The 23,978-nt window shown below is 45.6% G+C and overlaps 1 protein-coding gene across 1 annotated transcript in view; it reads right to left on the bottom strand.

Moving 5' to 3' along the window:
* Positions 1-23,978, bottom strand: part of PDE6A (phosphodiesterase 6A) — a 73,923-nt gene that overhangs the window by 4,834 nt on the left and 45,111 nt on the right. Inside the window, exons 13-22 of the mRNA XM_004428658.3 lie at positions 23,615-23,758; positions 21,690-21,755; positions 21,342-21,488; positions 20,285-20,392; positions 18,478-18,587; positions 16,560-16,647; positions 16,264-16,364; positions 15,266-15,373; positions 1,795-1,858; positions 1,436-1,510 (exon numbers count right to left, since the gene is read on the bottom strand). Of these exons, the coding sequence (XP_004428715.1) occupies positions 1,436-1,510; positions 1,795-1,858; positions 15,266-15,373; positions 16,264-16,364; positions 16,560-16,647; positions 18,478-18,587; positions 20,285-20,392; positions 21,342-21,488; positions 21,690-21,755; positions 23,615-23,758 (1,011 nt within the window). The remainder of the gene's footprint in view (positions 1-1,435; positions 1,511-1,794; positions 1,859-15,265; positions 15,374-16,263; positions 16,365-16,559; positions 16,648-18,477; positions 18,588-20,284; positions 20,393-21,341; positions 21,489-21,689; positions 21,756-23,614; positions 23,759-23,978) is intronic.

Here is a 23,978-nt window from a genome sequence, read left to right as displayed (position 1 = left end):
AGGGCCAATCTTCCTTGGCAAAAAGAGGAGGATTGGCATCAGATGTTAGCTTAGGGCTAATCTTCCTCACCAAGAAAAAAAAGAAAGAAAAAATAAAGAAATAGGGGCCAGCCCGGTGGCGCAAGTGGTTAAGTGCACGCTCTCTGCTGCAGCAGCCCAGGGTTCACCAGTTCAGACCCCGGGTGCACACCGACACACCGCTTGGCAAGCCATGCTGTTGCAGCGTCCCATATAAAGTGGAGGAAGATGGGCATGGATGTTAGCCCATGGCCAGTCTTCCTCAGCAAAAAGAGGATTGGCAGATGTTAGCTCAGGGCCGATCTTCCTCCCCAAAAAAATAAAAAATAAAAAAGAACGAAAAAAATAAATAAATAATATTAAAGAATTGTTACTAATTTTGTGAGTGTGATAATGGTACTGTGGTTGTGTGTATGTGTGTTTTAAGTTCTCTCTTAGAGATGCACGCCAAAGTACTTAAGGAAGAAATGATAACATCTGGGGTTTACTTTAAAATACTTCAGCTGAAAGATTAAAAAAAAAAAATGCATGGGGGAAATAGATAAAAGAAGCATGGCAGACTGTTGCTAATGGTTGAATCTGGCTGATGGGGACGTAGAATTCATTAACTATTCTCTCTACATTTAAAAATGTTAAAAAGGAAGAAGAGAGATACGAATCCCGTGGGCCCTTGCCGCTCCTGTTCAGAACGCTTGTCCACTCCTCACAGCCCTCCACTCTCCTTCAGGCCCTGCCTAGCCTCACGGTTGCCCCAGCATCCTTAGCACTTTCACGGTTTAGCCCATCCCCATGTCCATGGTTCTGTCCCCAGAATATCTCTCCCTTTTCCCCACCTCTACTTCTTAGCCCATCCTAGCTCAGGGCCCTCGGTGAACCTTCTAACTGGTCTCCAGTGGGGAGCCGCTGACAGTCCAGCCGAGTTAACTTTCAACATCGATGCGTAGTCAGCTTGACAAAGTCTTCCCTTTGCACACTCTGTGCTATTAGAACAGGGCCAGGGGAGGTGGACTCCTAGACTGTTGGAACTGCAAGGGAAATCTAAGTTTTGGTGTCCACTTGTCAATCTCTACTTAACTGAGTGAGCTAAGGACATGGACATTAGAGCAGGGTTCCCAAACTTTAAGAGGGCTTATTATTCAGGAGGGCACACTGTCCTGGACCCACTCCCAGAGTTTCTGCTTGGGTAGGTCTAGGGTGGGGCCTGTGAATTTGCATCTCTAATATGTTCCCAAGTAATGAGGTTGATGGTGGTCCAGGGACCACGCTTGAGAACCCCTGCATTAGGAAAAGGTCATCTCTCTGGTAAGATCAGACATCTCCATGTCAGGGGGCACACCTCTGTCACGGCAAGGTCACAGATCTCCATCAGAATGAGATCACACACCTAACATCGGACTGACGTCCCCTCTCTACTCACAATGGGATTCTGTTGCAGCACCGAACGCTCCAGGTCACCTTGTTCCCAGAATTCGGCGGCAACCAGCAGGGCTACCTGCAACAGGCAGATGCCCCCATGGAGTCAAGGCCCAGTTCCAATCCTCCCACCCCTGCTCCCACCCTACTTGGGTTCCCAGCTCAGTGAAAACATAAGCCCACGCCCACTCCACCACCCGCACTTTGTTGTCATCATTGGAGAGTCTTCGAGTGATTTCCTTGTCTTAGCAGAGGAGGAGGGAGCAGAGTGGGCTGCCCCTGGAGCTGGGAGGGTACAGACCGCAGTGGCTGCTGTCACCAGTACTGGGACTCCCTTCCTCTTGGGTCAGGAGGAGTCCATACCTTGCTCTGCACCTCCCAGGGCTTGGTGATGGCTGAGAGATCACAGGCGGTCATCATCATGGCCCTAGGCACAAGGACACCATCCATCAGTCCAGAGCCATTTAAGGCTGCCAGTGCTGGTTAGTTCCACCTGTTTCTCCTTTCTCTGCCCCTACTAGTAGGTGACCTCACCCCATTGTGAGGACAGGGGTAACTTCCCTATTGCATCTGGCAGTTGGGCTTTGAAGTCAGACAGAGTTTAAACCTGCCTCTGTCAATTACCCAAAGTTTGACATTGGGCAATTAACCCCACCTCACTAAGCCTCAATTTCCTTATCTGTAATAATAATAGTAGTTTCCTCACTTGCACGAGTGGGTGCGAGATCAAATGAGAAAATGTGTGTAAAAATCTCAGCATAGTGCCTGGGCATACTGTGCGTACGATACATATTGGCAACTGTCATGAACATACATTGCATTTTTATTATGTGCCACGCACTGTTCTAGGCGTTTCTATCATCGATTTCATTTAAATCACATGACATCTTCAGAGTTCCTTCTCTCCTGTCTAGGGCAGAACAATGTTTCTCAACCTTTTTCTCATCATCCTCCCCGCTCCACCGTGAATTTTAGACATTTTTTCTATAGTTGTTCCACCATGAAATTTTAATACCACAGACATAGCGTATATTTATTTGGAGGGCCACAGACCATTGTAATAGCTAAGACGTTCTGCTTCTCCCCCAAGAACTGCTTTTTGCCCCATCGGGGGTGATGTTGCCCCCACTGAAAATGCCTGGTGTAGGGAGAAAAGCGACCTGAGTCACGGTGAGGAAGCCTTGCATTAAAGAGTAGAGGAGTAGAGGAAGGGATTGGGAAAAGAAAGGAAGCATTAAAAGATAAACTCTTAAAGGGGTGCCACACTAATAGGAAAGTAAGACAGGTATTATTACTTAGGTAGGTGCAAGGTATGACAGAAAGGGAGGGACAAGGACAAAGAGTTGGAGCAGGAGGGGGAATTTGAGAAGGTGTTTCAGAGACAAGGGGCATCGTGGCTTGAACGTCTGGGATGGAAATCTAGGGCCCCGTGGTGTGGGGGTTGAATTCCACGCCTGGGAGTGTAGACTATATCCAACGAGCAGTGGAGACTATTGCAGGTTTAAGGCCGAGTCATGACCTCTTCAGAGCTGAGCTGCAGGGAGGCAGGCTGGCAGCACATGTAGGATGGGGCAGAAAGGAGAGAGTAGGAAGGAAAGAGGGGATTTGCTGCAGTACTTCAGGCGGGAGGGCAGGAAGGCCTGACCCGCAGCAGTGCCTGCAGGCTGGGAGAGTGCGGGGTCAACCCGACTTGGTGGGGTCAGCCCCAGGTGGTGAAACTGATAGGCAGGGGCTGCGGAGAGGGGAGGGTTGGAGCTGGGGCTCTGAACCTAACTTGCTACTTGGATGATTTTACAATCAACCAGCTGTATCTGACAGGTTACGTAAGCTGGGCTGGGAGGCCTTAAGAGTAACTCATGAAATATTAACAGGTTTAAATATCTTTCATTAAGTAAACCCTCAAAAACTCAGAAATCTTTAAGTAAATAAGCTTTCAGAAATGCATACATTACTTAGAAACATCTTTATAGTTTATAATAACCTCAAAATACATGCCCTATGCTTAATGTTAAATATTGTAGACATGTTACCATCAAATAGATTAAGAGAATGAGTGCTCAGCTATGCATACAAGAGTCATGGCTCCCTGTTACCTGTCAGTGTCCACATTTCAAGGCCACAGGTGTGGCTTCAGGAGAGCACTGGGTGTTTACTTTCCTTGGCTGGAGAGATCATGTGAAAATCGCTCCCAGAGCTGGAGAAATACATCTAAGTGTTTTATAGACAGAGACCTGGTGTGCGCATGGAATCAGGAGAGGACACTTGGGCACCAGAAAAGCCCATCCAAAGCCTCATGCCCTAAGGACAAGGCATTACATTCACTTCAGCACCACTCCCTTCTGAGCTCTGGGGCCCAGGTGCCGTGCTAGGCCTTGGGGATCCAGAGAGACCTGCAGAGAACTCACAGTCACTCAAGGAACAGAGACCAAAGAATTGTCATCACAATATGCTAAATGGGACAGCAGAAAGAAGTACAAGGCACAGACACCAAAAAAACCTAAAGATGAAAGTAACTAGCTCAGCTCAGGGGGCATCCAGTAGGTGACAGTGGCGCAGGGCCCTGAGGGGTGTATAGGAGCTCTCCAAGAGGGAGGGGAAGAAAGGGTATAGTGGGCAGAGGTGCCGTGGAGAGCATGCGGGATTGCCACAGGGCAGAGGGCCGTCCAGGAGGTGACCAGAGGGAGTATTCATCTATCCATCCTTGTACGTGTATGCGTGCCAGACACCAGGCAGAGACTGCTTCACAGGGTCCCTGCTCTCAGGAGTTCCAGACGTGTTGAGGAGTGGCACACTTATCACACAAATGAATGTAAACATATAAACAATGGCTCTGAAGGAAAGGCGTTCTATCCTAGGAGAATAGGTCTGGGAGGTCAGAGAGGGCTTCCCTGAGGAAGTGATCCTGAGCTGATATCTGTAGGATGTGTAGCTTGGCAAATTAGGGAGTGGGGAAACAGATTCCAGGCAGAGAGAACATCCAGTTTCTGGGGGAAGGAAGCCTGGCACATTCAAAGAGCTGGAAGGTGGGAGGAGCTCAGGGAGCAGGGGGAGAAGGGGTAAGAGGAGACCCAAGATGAGCAGGGGCAGACCCACAGAGCCCAGGGTGTGGCGAGGGGAGGTCTTCACACTAAGAGCAACAGGAAAAGCCACTGAAGAGTTTGAGCAGAAGAGTGAAGTAGTCAGATTTGCATTTACAGAGATCACTGTGGCTTTGGCGTGGAGGGAACAGGAATGCCAGCAGGGAGCCCAGTTAGGAAGCGATTGCAGGATTCAGCCAAGAGACGGAAGTGGCAATAAAAAGAAGTGTCCAGATGGACAAGGCATTTAACAAGTTAACAGGGCTTGGGGATAGATTGGGGCAAAAACAGTCGCAAGTCTGCAGTTTCACATGATTCAGTGTAAGATATCCGTCCTAAGGGTTATTGTAACCATCACATAAGATGGTTTTGTAAGTGCACCCACTGTCTTCATCTTCATTATCATCACCTTCATCACGTTAACCCTTCGTTCAGGGTCGCCCAGGTGTGTAGAGCTCGGCTGACTGAAGCAAGCTGAGCTCTTGCTCATCCAGCCCATCCCCAAGACAAATGTCTCAACTCAGCTGAGCAGCTGAGCAGCTCCTGGCTGAGCCCTGAAAGCCTTCCAGGCAGCCTGGACAGGCATTTAGACACTCCCTGGAATGACACCAGGCCTGGAGAGTGTGGGCTGCAGGGCAGGCCTGAGGGGGCCTGAGAAAGCTGTGGGCATGCAGGAGAGGGGTGGGGTGACTTGGGTTCCAGTCCTTGATGCTCCCCTAATGCCCCTGGGACACTAGGTAAGTCACTTTGTCTCTCTGGGCCTCACTTTCCTGATTTTGTAAAACCTTAGACCAGGAGCTGGCAAACTTTTCCCATAAAGGGCCAGATAGTAAATATTTTAGGTTTTGCAGACCACTGTGGTCTCTATTGCAACTACTCAGCTCTGTCATTGTGATGCAAAAGCAGCTACAGATAATCCAGTCAGGGTCCCCCATCTGTTAGGCTGAGTGCCTAGGGCCTGGGATACCTTTAGGGCCCGTAGAAATGTTTTAGTTTTAACTTCTTGTAAAATCAGAAAAGAGAATATAATAATAATGAATATATAATAATTCATTATTCTGAATGAATTCAAAAAGGATTCAGCCTGGATTATGTTTGCCTTTATACCAACACAGTCACAAAATATAATTTTTATTTATTTACTTATTTTAATGGAGGAAGAAGCCAAGAGAGCAAAAGTGCCTAGGGCCCACAGAAGTCATAATGCGGCCCTCCGTAAAAGAGCAAAATTTTATTTATGGGTGCTGGAATTTGAGTTTCTTGTAATTTTTGTTTGTCAGGAAATATTATTCTTCTTTTGATTTTTTCCCAGCCATTAGAAAATGTAATAGCCATCCTTAGCTCACAAGCCATACAAAAACAGGTGGCAGGCCTTACACCCCAGCACTAGGGCTCTCTAAGCCCTTCCAGCTCATGGTTTGGTCAGACCCGAGCCAAGAGTGAAATCTGGGATTAAGTGGAGACGTAAAGGATTTGACAAGGAACAGGAAGTCACACCCTCACTCTTGAGTTATTTTAACATCTTGGCCCTGGAGTAAACATCCTCAAGTAGAGTGACCCAAGAAATAGCGATGCAGACCTGCAAAGTCAACTGGTTTAGGATGTGTCAAGGGGCTGGGTGTGGACCTCAGATTAAAGGAAGCTCGCTGACGTAAGCACTCCAAGATAAGCAAAGCACAGGAGGGAAGTGTTGGGTTTTTTCCTTACAACAACCAATTCTGACACCAACTCTCCTCCAATTCGGTTCAATTCTGACACTAACCAGTGTCAGACTCCACAGGTGTAAGGGATCAGTCTCACATGACTGTCCTCACTTCTGGGGTCAGTTGAAAGCAGCAGGTCCTCGGGTTACCCACACTTCTTTCCCACTTGGCCACAAAGTCGGGGGGTGGGGTTGCACAACTGCCCCTTCAGGTTGGAAAATTTGCTAGGACAGCTCACAAAACTCAGGGAAACTCTTTACCTACGTTTGGCAGTTTATTATAAAGGACACAACTCAGGGAATAGTCAAATGGAAAAGATGTGCAGGAGAAGGTGTGGGGTGCGGGGTGCTTACAGAGCATCCATGCCCTTTTCAGAGGCATCACCCTCCCAGCAGCTCAATGTCTTCACCCACTTGGTAGCTCCCCGAAGTCTCTTGTTTAGAGGTTTTTGTGGCACGATTGATTAAATCCCTGACCATTGGTGATTAACTCAATATCCAGCCCCTTCCTCCTCCCCAGAGGTAGGAGGTGGGGCTGAAAATTCTAAGCTTCTAATCAAAGCTTGGTCTTTCTGGTGACAGTCGCTATCCTGAAGCTATCTAGGGTCCTGCCAGGAGTTGCCTCATTAGAATAGACACTCTGGGCCGGCTCCGTGGCTTAGCTTAGCGGTTAAGTGCGCTCCGCTACTGGCGGCCTGGGTTCGGATCCCGGGTGCGCACCGACGCACCGCTTCTCCTGCCATGCTGAGGCCCCGTCCCACATACAGGAACTAGAAGGATGTGCAACTATGACATACAACTGTCTACTGGGGCTTTGGGGGAAAAAATTAAAATAAAATAAAGTTTAAAAAAAAAAAGAACACTCATCACTCAGAAAATTCTACGGGTTTTAGAGCTCTGTGTCAGGAAATGGGGACAAAGACCAAATACATATGTCTTATCTCGCCACGGGGAGCGCCTACACCACTACCTGCCTCGAGGGATGCTGCACAGCACTCCACGTGCCCCAGCTCAGCCCCCATGATAATCCATGAGGTAGGTACTACCTTTCTCTTCTTTGAGCAGATGAGGAAACTGAGGCACAGAGAGGTGAAGTAACCTGCTCAAGATCTCATCACCAATAAGTGAGAGAGCTGAGACTTGACTCAGGCACTCTGGTGCCAAAGCCTCAACAGTGTAACAGCAACACTACCCAGGTATGAAGCAGCTCTTATTACAAGTCTAATCACTTAACCAAGGGACCCCAAGATTGCGTCACAGTGGTGGTTTTCAGCCTGGGGCTATTTCTGCCCCCAGGAGACATTTGGCAATGTCTGGAGATATTTTTGATTTCACAACTGGGTAGGAGGGCATCTAGTGAGTAGAGACCAGGGAAGCTGTTAATCATCCTACAATGCATAGGACAGCTCTCCACAACAAGGAGTTATTGTCCCCAAATGTCAATAGTGTTAAGGTTGAGAAACCCTGCTTTATAGGTCTTCAAACATTTTTCATTGAGTACCTACATAAAGAATTTTGAAAAATCCTTACTTTCTTACACATTTTTAAGTTGACATTTGACTATTTCATCATAAGTTTAAATATTTGCAAAGGCTCTAATTCACAGCACATTATAAATATTGACATTTTAAAGTAAAATTGTTATATCATTCTTTATTTATTTATTTTGGTGAGGAAAATTAGCCCTGAGCTAACATCTGTGGCCAATCCTACTCTTTTTTTTTTTTTTGTGCTGACAAAGATTGGCCCTGGGCTAACATCCGTGCCCATCTTCCTCCACTTTATATGTGGGACACCCCCACAGCATGGCTTGACAAGCGGTGCGTAGGTCAACTCCCGGGATCCCAATCTGCAAACCCCAGGCTGCCGAAGCAGAGTGCTCAAACTTAACCACTATGCCACCGGACTGGCCCTGTGTTATATCATTCTTTAAATATAAAGGAATCTAAACAGAATAGCAATTTCATAGCAACCATCAGCTCATCATCCATTTAAAAACACTTGAACAAGTTTTCTTTAAGAGTCTGGAATTTTACATCCTTCCTTTTCTCCATAAACTTGTATTTCCACTTGATTTCCTCCACAGATTTCATCCTAATGTTTTATATATGTGTGTGTGTACACGTGTATATATGTATCTATATGTCTATATGTCTATATACAATGAAATATATGTATGTATGTGTCTGTATATGTATATATACACCAATGAAAGACTTTCAAGCGTATATATGTATATGAAAAGTCTTTCATTGTTCACCCTTTCATATTTATCTGCAACCAAATACGTCCATTAATTGAAATTACATAACTAAAAATTTTTTCTTTGACCATAAGCCTCCAAGTGCTGAAACTTTTTTTTTTTTTTTTGGTGAGGAAGATTAGCCCTAAGCTAATATCCGATGCCAATCCTCCTCTTTTTGCTGAGGAAGATTGGCCCTGGGCTAACATCCATGCCCATCTTCCTCTACTTTATGTGGGACACCACCACAGCATGGCTTGACAAGCAGTGCGTCAGTCCACACCCAGGGTTCCAAACCTGCCTTTTACTGTCAACTAAAGCAAGCAAATCAAACTTGTTTCTGTCAGATAGAATCTGATTTTCTTTTTCAATTCAAATAAGCACATTAGAATGCATCCGATGACACCCATGTTATTTTTTATTCTTAATTTTAAGAAAGGTAGAGGTAGATAGATGGATGGTTATGTACGTATAGATAGATGAAAGGATGGATGGATGGATGCATGCATGGATGGATGGGTGGGTGGGTACATGGGTGGGTGGGTGGGTGGATGGTTGGGTGGGTGGGTAGGTAGGTTGGTTGAACGGATGGACAGATAGACAGATGATAGACGGTGGCATGGATGAAGTCAGGTGCTGCTACCTTCAGTACTTATTATTGATGTGCTTCTGCCCTGATATCAGGGGGCCATGCCTGGACAGTGGTACATTCTGTTGTGTATTGGTTTGATATGATTTCAAATTCCCTTTTTTTATGACTTAAGTGAAGTTGTTTTAAAGCACTTGTTTATGACAAAGACAAAAAAATGTTGTTCATATAAGAATGAAGCAAGTTGTGTCAGGATGTCATCATCTTATCTGTTGTCATTGACAAGCGCTCAGTAGCTCAGCTGATGACAAATACTGCTTGGGGGCTTATCAGTAAGAACATGTGGAGAAGCAACTATGACAAGGGGACATTTAGACTATAAATACCCAGAGTTTGTGAGGAATATTCAAGAGTTTTGGACTGGGCAAGGCAATACTTTGCTGACCTAAATAAACTCTTCGGAGACCTCGGGTCATTAGCTCCTATGGTGGTAAGGGCGACTCCCTTATCGGTAGTGGTGACAAACTGCCAAGTGGCCCCGTGGAGAAGATCAGCCGGCCCAGCAACCCTGACGCTGTTATTCCCTAGCAAGGTGCTCTAGCAACAAGGGACTTTTGTTTTGCCCTGGCAGCTAGAAGTCAGCTCTTGGTTGGTTTAGCCATCTCCCAAGTGCCTCCTCCTCACACCTCAATTAAATTTGGACTTTATTCCTTTCATCTCCCCTAGCCTGGAACAATAGTGTGATTAATCTATCATTGGTTCGGAGTATGTTATGTTTCTTTACTGCCTTATTAAGAGACATTATCTCGTATGCTACTGGCTTGTAAAACTATTATAAATCCTACAGCGAACCTGTGTCAAATAAACTATTGGTCAAGACAGTCTCAGCGTATATAATTTTGTCCCCTAAAACAAAACATGTTCTCTGAAAGAAGTAAGATTGTTAAATGAAAAATGCCTTAGCTCCTGCTGCCCTGCCATACAAGCCAGGACAAAATTCTCCATTTCTACTGCCTTGTTTTGCTTTTGACAAAAAATATATATAAGACAGGGAAGGCCTGAAGCCCTTCCTTGGTTTTATAATGCCTTGATTAAAAGAGGCTTTGAAGACGCCAGCATTTCAAACAGTCCCTCTGTTGTTGGATGCCCCAGAGGTCTTTGCAGCCTAGGAAGGTTCAAGAAAGGGCAAGGTTGTCTTTATTTATTTATTTATTTTTTCGTGAGGAAGATCAGCCCTGAGCTAACATACATGCCAATCCTCCTCTTTTTGCTGAGGAAGACTGGCCCTATGCTAACATCTGTGCCCAACTTCCTCCACTTTATATGGGACGTCGCCACAGCCGGCCTGACAAGCGGTGCATCAGTGTGCACCTGGGATCCGAACCTGCAAAACCTGGGCCGCCAGCAGTGGAGCGCGCGCACTTAACCGCTACGCCACAGGGCCAGCCCCTGCCTTTATTTTGTAAAGTGGGAGAAGAGTGAGGGAATGAACTCCCAGTGCCTCACCCACTGTGCTTTCTCAGGAAGATAATATTAAGAAAGAGAACATCGGGGCTGGCCCAGAGGCGCAAGTGGTTAAGTGCACGTGCTCGGCTGCGGCGGCCCGGGGTTCCCAGGTTTGGATCCCAGCTGCGCACAGATGCACTGCTTGTCCGGCCATGCTGTGGCGGCGTCCCATATAAAGCAGAGGAAGATGGGCACGGATGTTAGCCCAGGGCCAGTCTTCCTCAGCAAAAAGAGGAGGATTGGCATCAGATGTTAGCTCAGGGCTGATCTTCCTCACAAAACAATAAATAAATAAAATAAATGAAAATGAAATTAAAAAAAAAAAAAAGAAAGAGAACATTGATTCCCTTGAGGCCATCCATGCCCACATATTTCTTGGAAGGCTGTGGGTGCCCTGGGGGCTGGGGGTGGGTCGGAAGGGGTATGTGTTTCTCAGTCTGAAGACTTCCATTTAAGACTACCTTGGCTTTTACAATAACTGAAGTCCTGCCTCTGGCCTTTTTTTTTTTTTAATTAAACATTGTATCTTGGAAATCCTTCCTATCATTTCTTTGTAAAGTCTGTATGACATTCCGTTGTATGAAAGTACCGTAATGTATTTAACCCAGTCCCCTATGATGGATATTTAAGTTGTTTTCGATCTTTTTTGTGATTACAAATAATGATGCAATGAATAATTTTGTACATACTCCTTGGTGCACATGTGGGAGAATATCTGGAAAGTAAATCCTAAATGTGAGATTGCTGGGTTGGGCATTTACAATTTTGCTAGGTATTGCTCTCCATAAAGGCTGCACCTATTTATATTCCTACCATGGTGAACGAGATTGCCTGTTGTCCCTTATTCTGACCTACACAGTGTGTTAGCAAACATTTAATCTTTGCCAACAGGAGGGGTGAAAAATTTTATCTCAGTGCAGTTTCATTTTGCATTTCTTTTACTATGAGTAAGGTCATCATCTTTTCATATGTTTATATTCTACTGTAATTCCTTTTCTGGGAAATGTCTATTTGTGCCTTCTACTCATTTTTCTATTGGATTAGTCTTTTTCTTGAATTGTACTGTTAAAAACAAGACAACAAATCCAAAATGGAGTCACTTATGCTAAGCTCCACCACATCGAGTGGAGCTTAAGTCACCACACTGAGACTTAATTACAGTTTCGGCCTCTCCCGAAATGGAATCTTAGACCAGTCCATCAGGAATCACCTGGTTAGCACTAGTGAGGTCATCTGCCTGACAGCCCCATGCTGTCCCCTAAAGGAAAGTGACCTTGCCACAACCAACCCACTTTTTACTAGTATAACTTCCTTGTCCCCCTCCTTTCTGCCTATAAGTCTTGCATTTTGTACAACTCCTCAAAGCCCCTTTCTATCTGATAGATGGGATGCTGCCCGATTCAAGAATTGTTGAATAAAGCCAATAAGATCTTTAAAATTTACTCAGTTGAATTTTGTTTTTTAACGGTACTAATACTTTATTTACTAAGGAAATCAGCTATTTTTCTGTCAGAAATGTGGCAGATATTTTCCCCCAGCTTATCACTTGCATACTGACTTCGACTGTGCATATCTGTGTGTGTTGTGCAGAAATCCCTAATCTCTTTTTTTGTTGTTGTTTTGGTGCGGAAGATTAGCCCTGAGCTAACATCCGTGCCCATCTTCCTCTACTTTATATGGGATGCCGCCACAGCATAGCTTGACAAGCAGTGCAACAGTGCGTGCCCGGGATCCGAACCTGCGAATCCTGGGCCACAGCAGCAGAGCGCGTACACTTAACTGCTACGCCACCGGGCCGACCCCAGAAATCCCTAATCTTTATGTAGTCAAATTTATCATTCTGTTTATGACTTTTGAATTTTACATCACACAAAAAACTCACCTGAAATCATTCTTTTTAATTCTCTCATGCTTGTTTCCTCTCTCCCTTTTTTTTGGTTCGTTTTCTCATTATTTTAAAATCCTTGATTCATCTGGAATTTATTGTGCTGTAGGAGATAAGGATCTAGCTTGTTAGCCAACTACAGTGTAATAGGAAATATATTTGGTTTTTGTCCCTGATTCCTGACATAGTGCTCCTAAAACCCTTGGAATTTCCTGAGTGATAGGAGTGGTTCTTGTTCTTCATAAGAAGCCCCATTTGAGCTTATGCTAATAGGTGATTCAGGGTGGGGTCCCTAGATAGGCTCAGGGTGGGGCTGGTCACTGGAAAGACCAAATGAATGGAGGGCTCTAACTTTTAGCCTCACCCGCTGACCTCTGGGAAAGGGGGTGGGGAAAAGCTGCAGATTCAACTCTATAAAAACTGTTGAACAATGAGATTTGATGAGTTGCTGAGTTGGTGAATGTATCCACTTGCTGGGAGGGTGGTGCACCCAGTTCCACGGGAACAGACGCTCCTGCGCTCAGGACTCTTCTTATCCTCACCCTATGTACCTCTTCATCTGGCTCTTTTTTTGTATCCTTTATAGTATTCTTTTTAATAAACTGGTAAATATAAGTAAATGTTTCTCTGAGTTCTGTAAGCTGCTCTAGCAAATTAATCAAACCCAAGGAGGGGGTCGTGGGAACCTCCAATTTATAGCCAGGTGGCCAGAAGCACAGATAAAAACTTGATTTGACTTGCAAGTGGCGTTTGAAGTGAAGCCAGTCTGCTGGGACTGAGCCTTTAACCTGTGGGATCTAACACTATCTCCAGGTAGATAGCGTCAGAATTGAGTTAAATTTGTAGGACACCCAGTCAGTGTCCCCTGAGAACTGGAGAATTGCTTGGTGGTGTTGGAAAAAACCCATCAGACTACATCATGGTCCCAACACCATTTATGAATGGATCCCTTTCTCCACTGGTATAAAATCCACTTTTACACAAGCATAGTCTTTCAAGTCTGTCCCATTGACCTGTCCTACTCATGCCTAGGAGTGAACTGCCTTAAGTTATGCTGCTCCCTATTATTACTCTTCTATTGCAGAATTTTCTGGCCACTCTTGCATACTTACTTCTCATAAGAATTTTGGAATTGGCTTCCTAATTATCCCAAAAATAAGGTAGATATTTTCCTTGGAATCACCTTAAATGAATAATTAATTAGGGAGAATAAACAACTTTTAATATCAAGTCCCGCTGTCCAAGAACAGGGTGTTCTTCCCATCTGTTCAATTCTCCTGCTGCGCCATTTTGAAACGTCCATGAGGCAGCTCCTGGTCGGCCTGGGAGCAGCTGTAGCCAGAGTGTGGCCCCCTTGTTCAGAGGGAGCAGGTCACACTGCTCCCAGGATCGGGGGACCTTTGTGGAGGCCTGGTTGGACAACTGCAGGGCTGAGGGAAGGACAACTTGCCACTTGCCCCCTTCTTCCCTGAGCCTGTCCCAGGGGTCGCTCCTTTCTCTGTTGCAGGGACTTGCAACATTTGTGACTTAATCAAGCTTCATTTCCATAGAAGCATCTGGGGATAAACAAACAACCTGAAACTTCCTTGGGAACTGGGTCAGGCCTTGTCTCCCCTGACCGTCAACACCCAGGACCCATCACAGGGGAGCCAAGAGACCATTTGGCTTGGGTCACATATTCACAAAAGGCCTCAGATTTACACTTCTCACCCCATCATCAATTGAGGTGAATCATGGAAGCACATTGAAAGAACTGAAAGAATATATTCACCAGAAAACTTAAACTTGAGTCCCCCTACCAGACCTCATGTCATCAAGACACTATAAATTTCATAAAAATCATGTAACTAATTTACGAATAGCACAGCTATATTGCAGGACTTTGCCATATATAAAAGAACACTAAAAAAAATAAAGCCTACATGTTTTGAATGACACATAGCTATCACTTAAATCATAATTGATGTAATGCTCTATGTTTTATCAAAAAAAGGCATATCACTTTACCATCAAAATTCCGAACTTCATGATAGAAATACTTCAAATATTATACTTTTTGTGCACAGAGAAATAAAACAATAATAGATTGTCTTGTATTTTAGTGCTAAAATAGAGATTAAACATATAATTTCTGCAATTCTGTTTTGCATAACTTCATTTTTTTCATATGCCAGAGGCCTCTAAAATGGAAAGTGTCCCACAGCTTTCTTGAGGACAGCAAGGCCTGTCAGTGCAGCTTGTATTCTTTCTTTATTTTTTATTTTACTTTATTTTTTGTGAGGAAGATCAGCCCTGAGCTAACATCCATGCCAATCCTCCTCTTTTTGCTGAGGAAGACTGGTCCTGGGCTAACATCTGTGCCCATCTTCCTCCACTTTATATGGGACGCCACCACAGCATGGCCTGACAAGCAGTGCATCAGTGCGCACCCGAGATCCGAACCCCGGGCCACTAGCAGCAGAGCGCGAGCACTTAACCGCTAAGCCACGGGGCCGGCCCCGCAGCTTGTAGTCTTATGACCCTGGGCTTAAGAGGATCAGGGTTTGGGGGCAGCCCAGTGGTGTAGTGGTTAAGTTCGTGCGCTCCCGCTTTAGTGGCCCAGGGTTCACAGGTTCGGATCCCGGGCGCAGACCCATGTACTGCTGATCAAGTCATGCTGTGGCAGGCGTCCCACATATTAAAAAAAAAGGTAGAGGAAGACGGGCACGGATGTTAGCCCAGGGCCAATCTTCCTCAGCAAAAAGAAGGGGATTGGCAACAGATGTTAGCTCAGGGCTAACCTTCCTCACCAAAAAAAAAAAAAAAAAAGAGGATAAGCCCTGTTTCAACTCACATGACAATTTCCTTCCGCGTCTGCTCCAGCATCAAGTACTGTGTCCACTCCTGTTGAGTCTCGTATGTCTTAGACTGATCCACAATCTTCTGGAACATTGTCCTCTTCCTACAAAATGCACCAGTTTGTTAAAGGAGTAAATCTTAGAATAAGGCAACACCTGGCCTTCTAACATTGGCTGTTTCAGACAGAGGCTTATCAAAACAACGTAATTAAAAAAACAAGGCCTGGAAGCGAAGACCTAGGTTCTAACCCAGATTCTGTCAGGGATTTGTTATCTGATCTTAGCAAATCCCTTGGATCTCAGTTTCCCATCTGTATAAGGGAGATAATAATATCTAACTTGCGGAGTTGTAGTAAGAATTAATTTTTTGTAGCATGAGTGTTGTGCCTGGCACATAGTACATATTAAATCAATTGGCACTATGAAATTTGTTATTATTATAATCATTGTTATTCTTTTTTGTGTGTGTGAGGAAGATCAGACCTGAGCTAACATCTGATGCCAATCCTCCTCTTTTTTATTTTTTGTGAGGAAGATCGGCCCTGAGCTAACATCTGCCAATCCTCCTCTTTTTGCTGAGGAAGACTGGCCCTGGGCTAACATCCATGCCCATCTTCCTCCACTTTATATGGGACACCGCCACAGCATGGTTTGACAAGCAGTGCGTCAGTGCATGCCCGGGATCCGAACCAGCGAACCCCCGGGCCATCGCAGCAGAGCACGTGCACTTAACCACTTGTGCCACCGGGCCGGCCCCCAGTCCTCCTCTTTTTGCTGAGGAAGACTGGCCCTGGGCTAACATCTGTGCCCATCTTCCTCTACTTTATATGGGACGCCGCCACAGCATGGCTTGACAAGCAGTGTGTCGGTGCGCGCCCGGGATCCGAACCCGAGCCGCCAGCAGCGGAGAGCACATGCTTAACCGCTACGCCACGGGGCCGGCCCCGGTTATGGTATTGTTATTGTTATTCTTAAAATGAAAAGAAATACCAACTTGAAATACAGGGCAAGGTCTGTGGCAATGATCGCTATGTCCATCATGTGGATTGCATGCTCGTGCTGCCTGCGATTGAGGTTTTGAAATATATTCAGGCTCTAAAGAGAAAACCACAGGAGAAATGTGAGAAGTGATGCTGGCAGTAAAGTCACCCAACTACCGATGGTCACCCTAGATGATGAAAGAGGCAGCCCAGCCCAGTGGGAAGAGCACTGCTGGCCACACTCAGGCTTTTGGTGAGATGGGGACTCCTGTGCAGGCCCCAAAGCCAGGGCAAAAGGCCCTCATCCTACCTCATCTCTCAGCAATGTTTTGCCAAACTCCAAGTGGTGTCTTTCCAAGATAGAGGACCCATGGAGCTTGGCCAGAGGGTTCTGGGATCTGAATGGGAGAGAAAGAGAGAATCAACATGGAATGGTGGAGATAGAGGTTAACGATATCATGCAGTCCTGCCACCTCCTAATTCTGCAGGTAGAGAGGCAGAAGTCCAGGAATGAGAAGGAACTTGTCACACAGTGAGACAGTGGGAAATAGGACCAGACATCAGGTCTCCTGACTCTTGGGCTTCAGTTTTCTCCACCACTGATTCTGAGCCTCTTTGGAGTCATGGACTCTTGAGAGAGTCTGTTGAATAGTGCGGACCCTTATCCCCAGAAAAAGGCACAAACACACACAATGTCACATGCAATTTTAGAAATTTATGGATCCATGATTTATGGGAATTTATGGATGTAGGCATCTGTGGACATTGACTCTAGGCCATACTTTGAAGATTACCAAGCTCCAGATCATCCACATCTGAGTCTTGAGGGATGCCGTTGAACTCCCACAAGCAGCTTCTTTGTTCATGTCTTTCTTCAATAAATAGTCTTTGAGCACCTACTATGTGCTGAGCACTGAGCTCAGAACATAGCTTCCCACAAGGTAAAATGTAGACACAATCTCTAGCCTTGGAGCAGTGGGCAAGGATCAAGAAGATGCAGAGAAGCATGTTCTAGTGCTTGTCAATGACTCACAGGCTGTGGGCCCTAGGCAGAGCCTCGGTTTCCTCATCTATAATATGGGTGTAACACTGGTCCTTGCTCTGCCCAGCAAGTGAAATGATCCCCAGGGTCCACTGACACCATGGTTCAGGGACTGTTCTTCAGAGGCTGTCTGGAATATAAGCTCTGTGAGGACAGGGACTATGTCTGCTTTGCCTACCATGGTACCTCCTGTGCCTAGCACAGGGCCTCCCACACTCCTATTAGGAGCATTATCAATATAAGGTGAATGAAATTATCAGTTACTAACATCTTGGCTTAAATTAGTTCAGCAGGTAGGAAGGGAAGGAGGAGAGTGAGAGAGTTTAATATATTAGTTTTCTATGGCTGCTGCAACAAATTATCACAAACTTAATGGCTCAAAACAATAGAGATTTATTATCTTACAAGTCTGGAGGTCAGAAGTCTAAAATGGGTCCACAGTGCTGCTTTCCTTCTGGAAGCTTTAGGAGAGAATCTGTTTCCTTGCCTTTTCTAGCTTCCAGGGGCACCTATATTCCTTGGCTTGTGGCCCATCCATCATCTTCACAAGCTAGCAGTGTAGCATCTTCTCTCCTCTCTGACCTCCTGCCTCCCTTATATAAGGACCCTTCTGATTACGTGGGGCTCACTCAGATAATCCAGGATAATCCCTATATTTAAAGATCCTTAACTCAATCACATCTTCGAAGTCCCTTTTTTTGTGTGTGTGTGAGGAAGATCAGCCCTGAGCTAACATCCGATGCCAATCCTCCTCTTTTTGCTGAGGAAGACTGGCCCTGAGCTAACATCTGTGCCCATTTTCCTCTACTTTATATGGGACGCCGCCACAGCATGGCCTGACAAGCAGTGCGTCGGTGCGTGCCCGGGATCCGAAACTGGGAACCCTGGGCCACCGAAGCGGAGCGCCTGCACTTAACCGCTGCAGCACGGGGCCGGTCCTGTCGAAGTCCCTTTTGAATATAAGGCAACATGTTCCTAGGCTCTGGTCATCGGGGTATGGGCATATTTGGGGGTCATTGTTCTGTCTATCATGGGAGTTTACCCAGACCCAAAGTGCTGGAGGAAGTGGGAAGCTGTGGACAAAGGGACTTCCTCCGGCTTGTGAGTCCGTCTGGGAGCCATTCACATCTGGGTAATGAATTCCAGGGCAGGGAGGTAAGAAGAGGGCCGGTAAGGGCGGACTTACTTCATCTGATAAAGGTTGTTGGTGCCTCTGTGGTCAATGTCATGGCAGAAGGCAGCGGTGACCATGGCCAACGCCTCCAGGTCCGTGAAGTATCGCTTCAGCTTTCCCGTCTGGAAGGGCAATCAGAGATGCCACTCATTCCTTTCTTGTGGGGGTTGGAAACAGAGCTGAGAGAGCAGGTGTGAGGAGGAAGGCCTGGAGCTTGGAAACGTGGATCTGATCTTGGCTCTACCCTGGTGCCATCAGGTGACCAGATGTTTGCCTGGGGGTGGGGGGGTTTCTGGGATGCGGAACTTTCCATGCTAGAACTGGGACAGCCCCAGGCAACCGGTGATGGTTGGTCACCCTATCCTGAGTGACCTTAACTGGTGCCATCTCCCTCTGGCCTCAGTATCCCAGTCTACACACTAGAGGTGGAAGGCACTGGACTAAATGATTGTTGAGAAACTTGCACCTTGCATCCTAAAACTTGTCAGGTTTTAGGATTTGGAGGGTTCTTGAAAATGGCTAGACTGGTCAAACAAACCTTCCAAACCTGATCTACTGGTTTAAGCACACACAGCCCAGAAGAATCCTTCCCTAAGCCTCCTTCAAACACTTAACTCCTTGTTTATGCCGGGTGTTGGAGTAAAGGGTGAAAAAGAGCCCTGGAGAGGTGATGCTGACTCTGTGACTCTAAGAAAAAATCAAGTCTAAGTGGTGTCATTGTCATCTTCTATAATACCCTGGCCAGAATTCTTGCCTCCAGGCGCTAGTACCTACTCTGGGCTGATAGTTCCAGCCACGAGGGAAAGAAATGAGCATGAGGAGGCTGGGCAGGGGCAGAGATCTATATCATAATCTAGATGGGAAAACACTTTTAAATGAAATATAAAGGACACCAAACTCTCTAAGCCAAAAATACTGACACAAATACACATAGGTATGTCCATCCAAGGACACTGTAGCACTGTTTGTAATAGCAAAAGATAGAAAAGAACCCCCATGTCCAACAATAGGGGGCTGGGTAAAGAAATTATGGTATATTTAGACAATACAGAATACTATGCAGCCATAAAATTACATCATGGATAATAAGCCTTGAAAACATTATGCTAAGTGAAATAATACAAAAGAACAGACATTGCATGATTCTACTTACGTGAGGTACCTAGAATAGTCAAATTCATGGAGACAGAAAGCAGACGAGTGATCACCAGGGGCTGGGGGTTAGGGGAAATGGGGAGTTGTTGTTTAAATGGGAACAGAGTTTCTGTTTGGGAAGATGAAAAAGTTCTAGAGATGGACAGTGGTGATGGTTGTCCAACATTGTAAACATTCTTAATTCCACTGACCTGTACATCTAAAAATGGTTAAAATGGTAAATTTTATGTTACGTATATTTTACCACAATAAAAAATGTATATATATGTAAAGAATGTGATTGATATATTTATATATTTTCCAATGAAAATAACATATTACAGAATAATATGATTCCATTGGTCATAAACAAAATAAACTGTGTATGTGTGTGTGTGTGTACAAATACGTCTCATGCCTCTGGAAGAAAATGTGGAAGGAGTTGTGCCATGATTATCTCCAAATAACCTGACTGGGGTTGGGGTAGACTGCAGCTTTCTTTCACTTTTTATTTTATACACTTCTCTCTTCTTGGAATTCTTTTATGCTAAGCATGTGCTCCTTTTGCATAATTTTAGAAAGCAATAAATAGGAAGAGAAGAGCAATGCTGCTCTGCCGTGTGGAGCTGTACGAGGTTATCTAGCGTGGAGAGAGCCCCAGCCCCCGCGGGCCCGCCGGCCTTACCACCAGCAAGGAGAACATGGTCTGCCCCACGTTGAAGCCGTGCCTCCAGTTGTGGTAGGTGATCCTGCGGTAGCCCTTACTCAGGGAATACATGAACCGCACCAGGGCCTGCAAACACATGCACATCCGTGAGCCAGCACGCTCCTTGCCAGGGGCCGGGGCCCTGCGTCCTGAGGGAGGTCCTCCAACCCCGACCCTGGACCAGAAGGCGGGAACTAGCAATAGATGCAATAATACTGTGAAGGCACTTTGCAAACTGCTAAATACTATGAAAATGGACGTGGTCATGAAACCAGATAGACGTGAGTGATTCCACTTAATCCACCAGTTGAGCTTCATCAGCGATTCCCAAACTGTGCCCCAGAGAGCTACTGTCCTGGGGGAAGCTAACAGGAGCTTCATAGGGGAGGAAAACAAAAGGAGTCTTTAAATCAGTGGTTCTGTAACTGGAGTGTGCATCAGAATCACCCGGAGGGTTTGTTCCAATACAGTTTCTGATTCATTAGAGCTTAAAGAGAGAGAGCTTGAGCACGTGTGAGCAAGAGAGAATTTGCATTTCTGATCCATTCTCAGGTGGTGCTGATGTGGTTTGGGGTAACACTTGAAGAACCACTGCTTTAATCAAACAAGTCTGGGAAATTCTGCCCACGTTACACCCCCCACCCCCACCTTCTCTGCCCATCCCCCATCCCTCTAGATTCACAGCACACCATAAGGAATCCCGCAGGGAACAAGTCTTGTTTAAATGGATTTAACCCACATTTCCCACCCTGTTGGACTATAGGACTGTTTTTTGAATCCTATTTACTCACAGATTTCAGAACTCAGGGCCTCAGAACCCACCTCCTGAAGCCAATGCATCTGAAACACCACAGTTCAAAGGAACCATGAGTCTCTTTTCTGAGAAATGACTCATCGGTGCACATGACTAATGCTTTAAATCCTAAAAGCCAGGGGTACACTCTTTTTAAGGCAGTTTACCAGTTGAGTTTAAAAAGGAAAAAAAAGGCAAGCAAATAAGAAAAAGGGAAGTTAAAGAGGTTTGTTTTGGCCTTACCTCCTGGGGAATGTGAAATTTGTCCACCACTTTGAGCTCATAATACATCTGTATCCCACATTTCACCAGCTCCAGTTCCGTCAGGGGCAAATCACTGAAGTGGAACTTATTAATTTCGTATTTCTCTGCATCTGGCAGCTCTCCTTGCTGTGTAAGGACCGGAGTCAAGTGATTAGGGCGCATGAGATGTTCCCAGGTCTGTCCCTTTCTCCCCACAGCCCTGTCCCATCCCAGGTCTGCTGGGAGGATCAGAGCAGAGTGACAAGGGTCGTGCTTTGCAGAGAAACCCCTGCGCACTCCCTGTGTGCTTGTTACATGTCAGGACCAGTGCTACCCTGCCCCGCTCACCAGGATCTCGGCCAGTTCCTCTTCCTCGCATTCCCACGGCTCCTTCCCATATACCTCTCTGGTTTTCTGCCAGGGCCCAAAATAGCAGAGGAAAAAAACATATATTACCACATCTAAGGTCTAACTAAATATGCCTCCACATTCCCATTTTTCTACTTCCTCCGGTCCTGGCAACAGAACCAACTCAGAGAGGCTGCCTTCAACCTTCACTGAGGACCAGATTCCAAAGTCGTGAACTTCGGAGGTGGAGACGGGCATGTAAATTTGAGCTCTGCCACTTACTAGCAGTGTCATGCAATGCCTTTGATCCCCCATTTCTTCATCTGTAAAATGGAGATTAATCAAAATACCTACCTGGTGAATTAGAATTAGATCGTGCTAATTTAATTTAATTGTAAAAAGTCATTTTTAGAATACGTGCACAACTACATTAAATAATGCCTCTAAATCACTTAGTGCAGTGCTCGCACATAGTAAGCACTAGAATTAATGTTGTTGTTGATATTTTTATTTTTAGTGTTATTATTACAGACTGGGAGTCAGTAGGCCTTGCTCATGGTCCTGGCTCTTCCTCACACTTACTGTGTGACTTGAGGCAAGTTCCTTCCCTCCCTGGACCTAATTCCCCATGTACCAGAGGAGGGGAGAATCTGGACCCAGTTACTTGTTTCTGATTTCTTGACCCAGGGCACGATCTATTAACTTTTATGTGGTTCACTGAGGCTATGCCTCCGTAGGTCCACATGTCCATCATTTGGTTGAAATTATGGACGGAGACAAGCAAACTATGAGTCAATTCATCCAAACTGGATGTTTTCTCCTTTGAATTTATCAGTTATTGGGATGAAATGTTAAATTTGTTGTGATATCTTTCCAGCTTAAGAAATGGCCTCTGAAAACTTTGTGTGTTGTTTCAACTTGTGAGGTCTATAAACCAAGGTCTTGAGAGCTCAGCTGAGCAACATATCCAAGGCGATTTGGCTAACTCAATTTGCTTCTAAAATCTCTGTCTCTTTGAGACTAAAATCCCAGGAATGATGAATTACTGATTCTCACATATATTTGAAAGCACCTCATCCAATTTCCCACCCCAGGTAGGACTTTTCTGTATAGCATCTCTGATATATGCTCATCCAGGCTTTGCTTGGATACCTCTCATGATGGGGTGCTCACTACCTCCTAAGGCAGCCCTTTCATAGACGTGGTAGAGAATTTGCTCATTATCCTCATAAAGCTTAAGTGAGACCTATTTAATGAGCTGGGTGATTTGGGGACAAGTTTCTTCCCCTTTCTTGACCTCAGTTGCTTTATTTCTGTAATGGGGATAGAAATCCTTACCCTGCCCACCCTACTGGGCTATTGTAAGCATCAAACAAGATTATAAGTGTGCGATTGCCTTATAAAGTGATGAAATTATGTGAGGGCTCTACTAACATCTAATTCCCTCTCAACTATTTCTTTGCTCAGAAAGAGGCTTTTCTAAGTGAGCTGACCCCATGGAGGCAGACTGAGAAAGTGACCATTGTCCATGGGTCTGTCAGATAGAGCTTCCTCTCGGAGAAGGGGCTGTGGTTGGATGACTCCATCTCAAGCACCAAGTCAGCCCTGAGCACAGTGAAAAATGGAGTTTCCAGAGCTGTTAAGCCAAGGTCTGGCCCCAGGACTGAGGTGTCCCTGCAAGGGACAGCTGCCCCCAGGCCACACAGAGCAGCCATTACGTATGACTCTCTGGCATCTGTAGGTCATCCATTCATCCATTCAACTTGAGGGCCTGCAGCATCCCTGTGTGAGGTAGCAGGGACAGAGCATCGAGCAAGCCCAGCCCAGTCTCTGCCCTCATGGAGCTTTAAGTCTCACCTCACTCTGGCCACATCTCCAAGGGGCAGTCTCTGCCAGAGTAGAAACAAGAAAAGAACTTTACCCACCAGGATTTTCTGGATTTCCTCGTTGTCACACTTCACATGATATTTTACCATGTCCTGGAAAATATCCTTCCTGTTCTCAAGTTTGTTCATGGACTCATAGGTGTCAGGATTTAAGACGGACCAGCCCAGGAATTGAGTCAAAGACTGAAAAAAAAAGAAAGGAAGAGTTGGAGGCAGAACATCCGGGTTTGATCCTGCCTCTGTAACTTAGGGCAAGCCTCCATTTTCTCAGCTGTAAAATGGGTTTGATTAGCTGTGTGCTGCCCTCCTCAGAGATGTTGTGAGGATAAGATAAAATAACCGATGGGAATGTGCTTTAAATAAAGCATTGACACAGAGAAAGCATCATTCTTATGCGCAGTAA

The sequence above is a fragment of the Ceratotherium simum genome, chromosome 4 (assembly GCF_057802395.1).
Source record: "Ceratotherium simum simum isolate JZ-2026a chromosome 4, ASM5780239v1, whole genome shotgun sequence".
Lineage (NCBI taxonomy): Eukaryota > Metazoa > Chordata > Mammalia > Perissodactyla > Rhinocerotidae > Ceratotherium > Ceratotherium simum.
The sequence above is the reverse complement of the archived record's forward strand: the minus strand, read 5'-3'. Positions and strand labels throughout refer to the sequence as shown.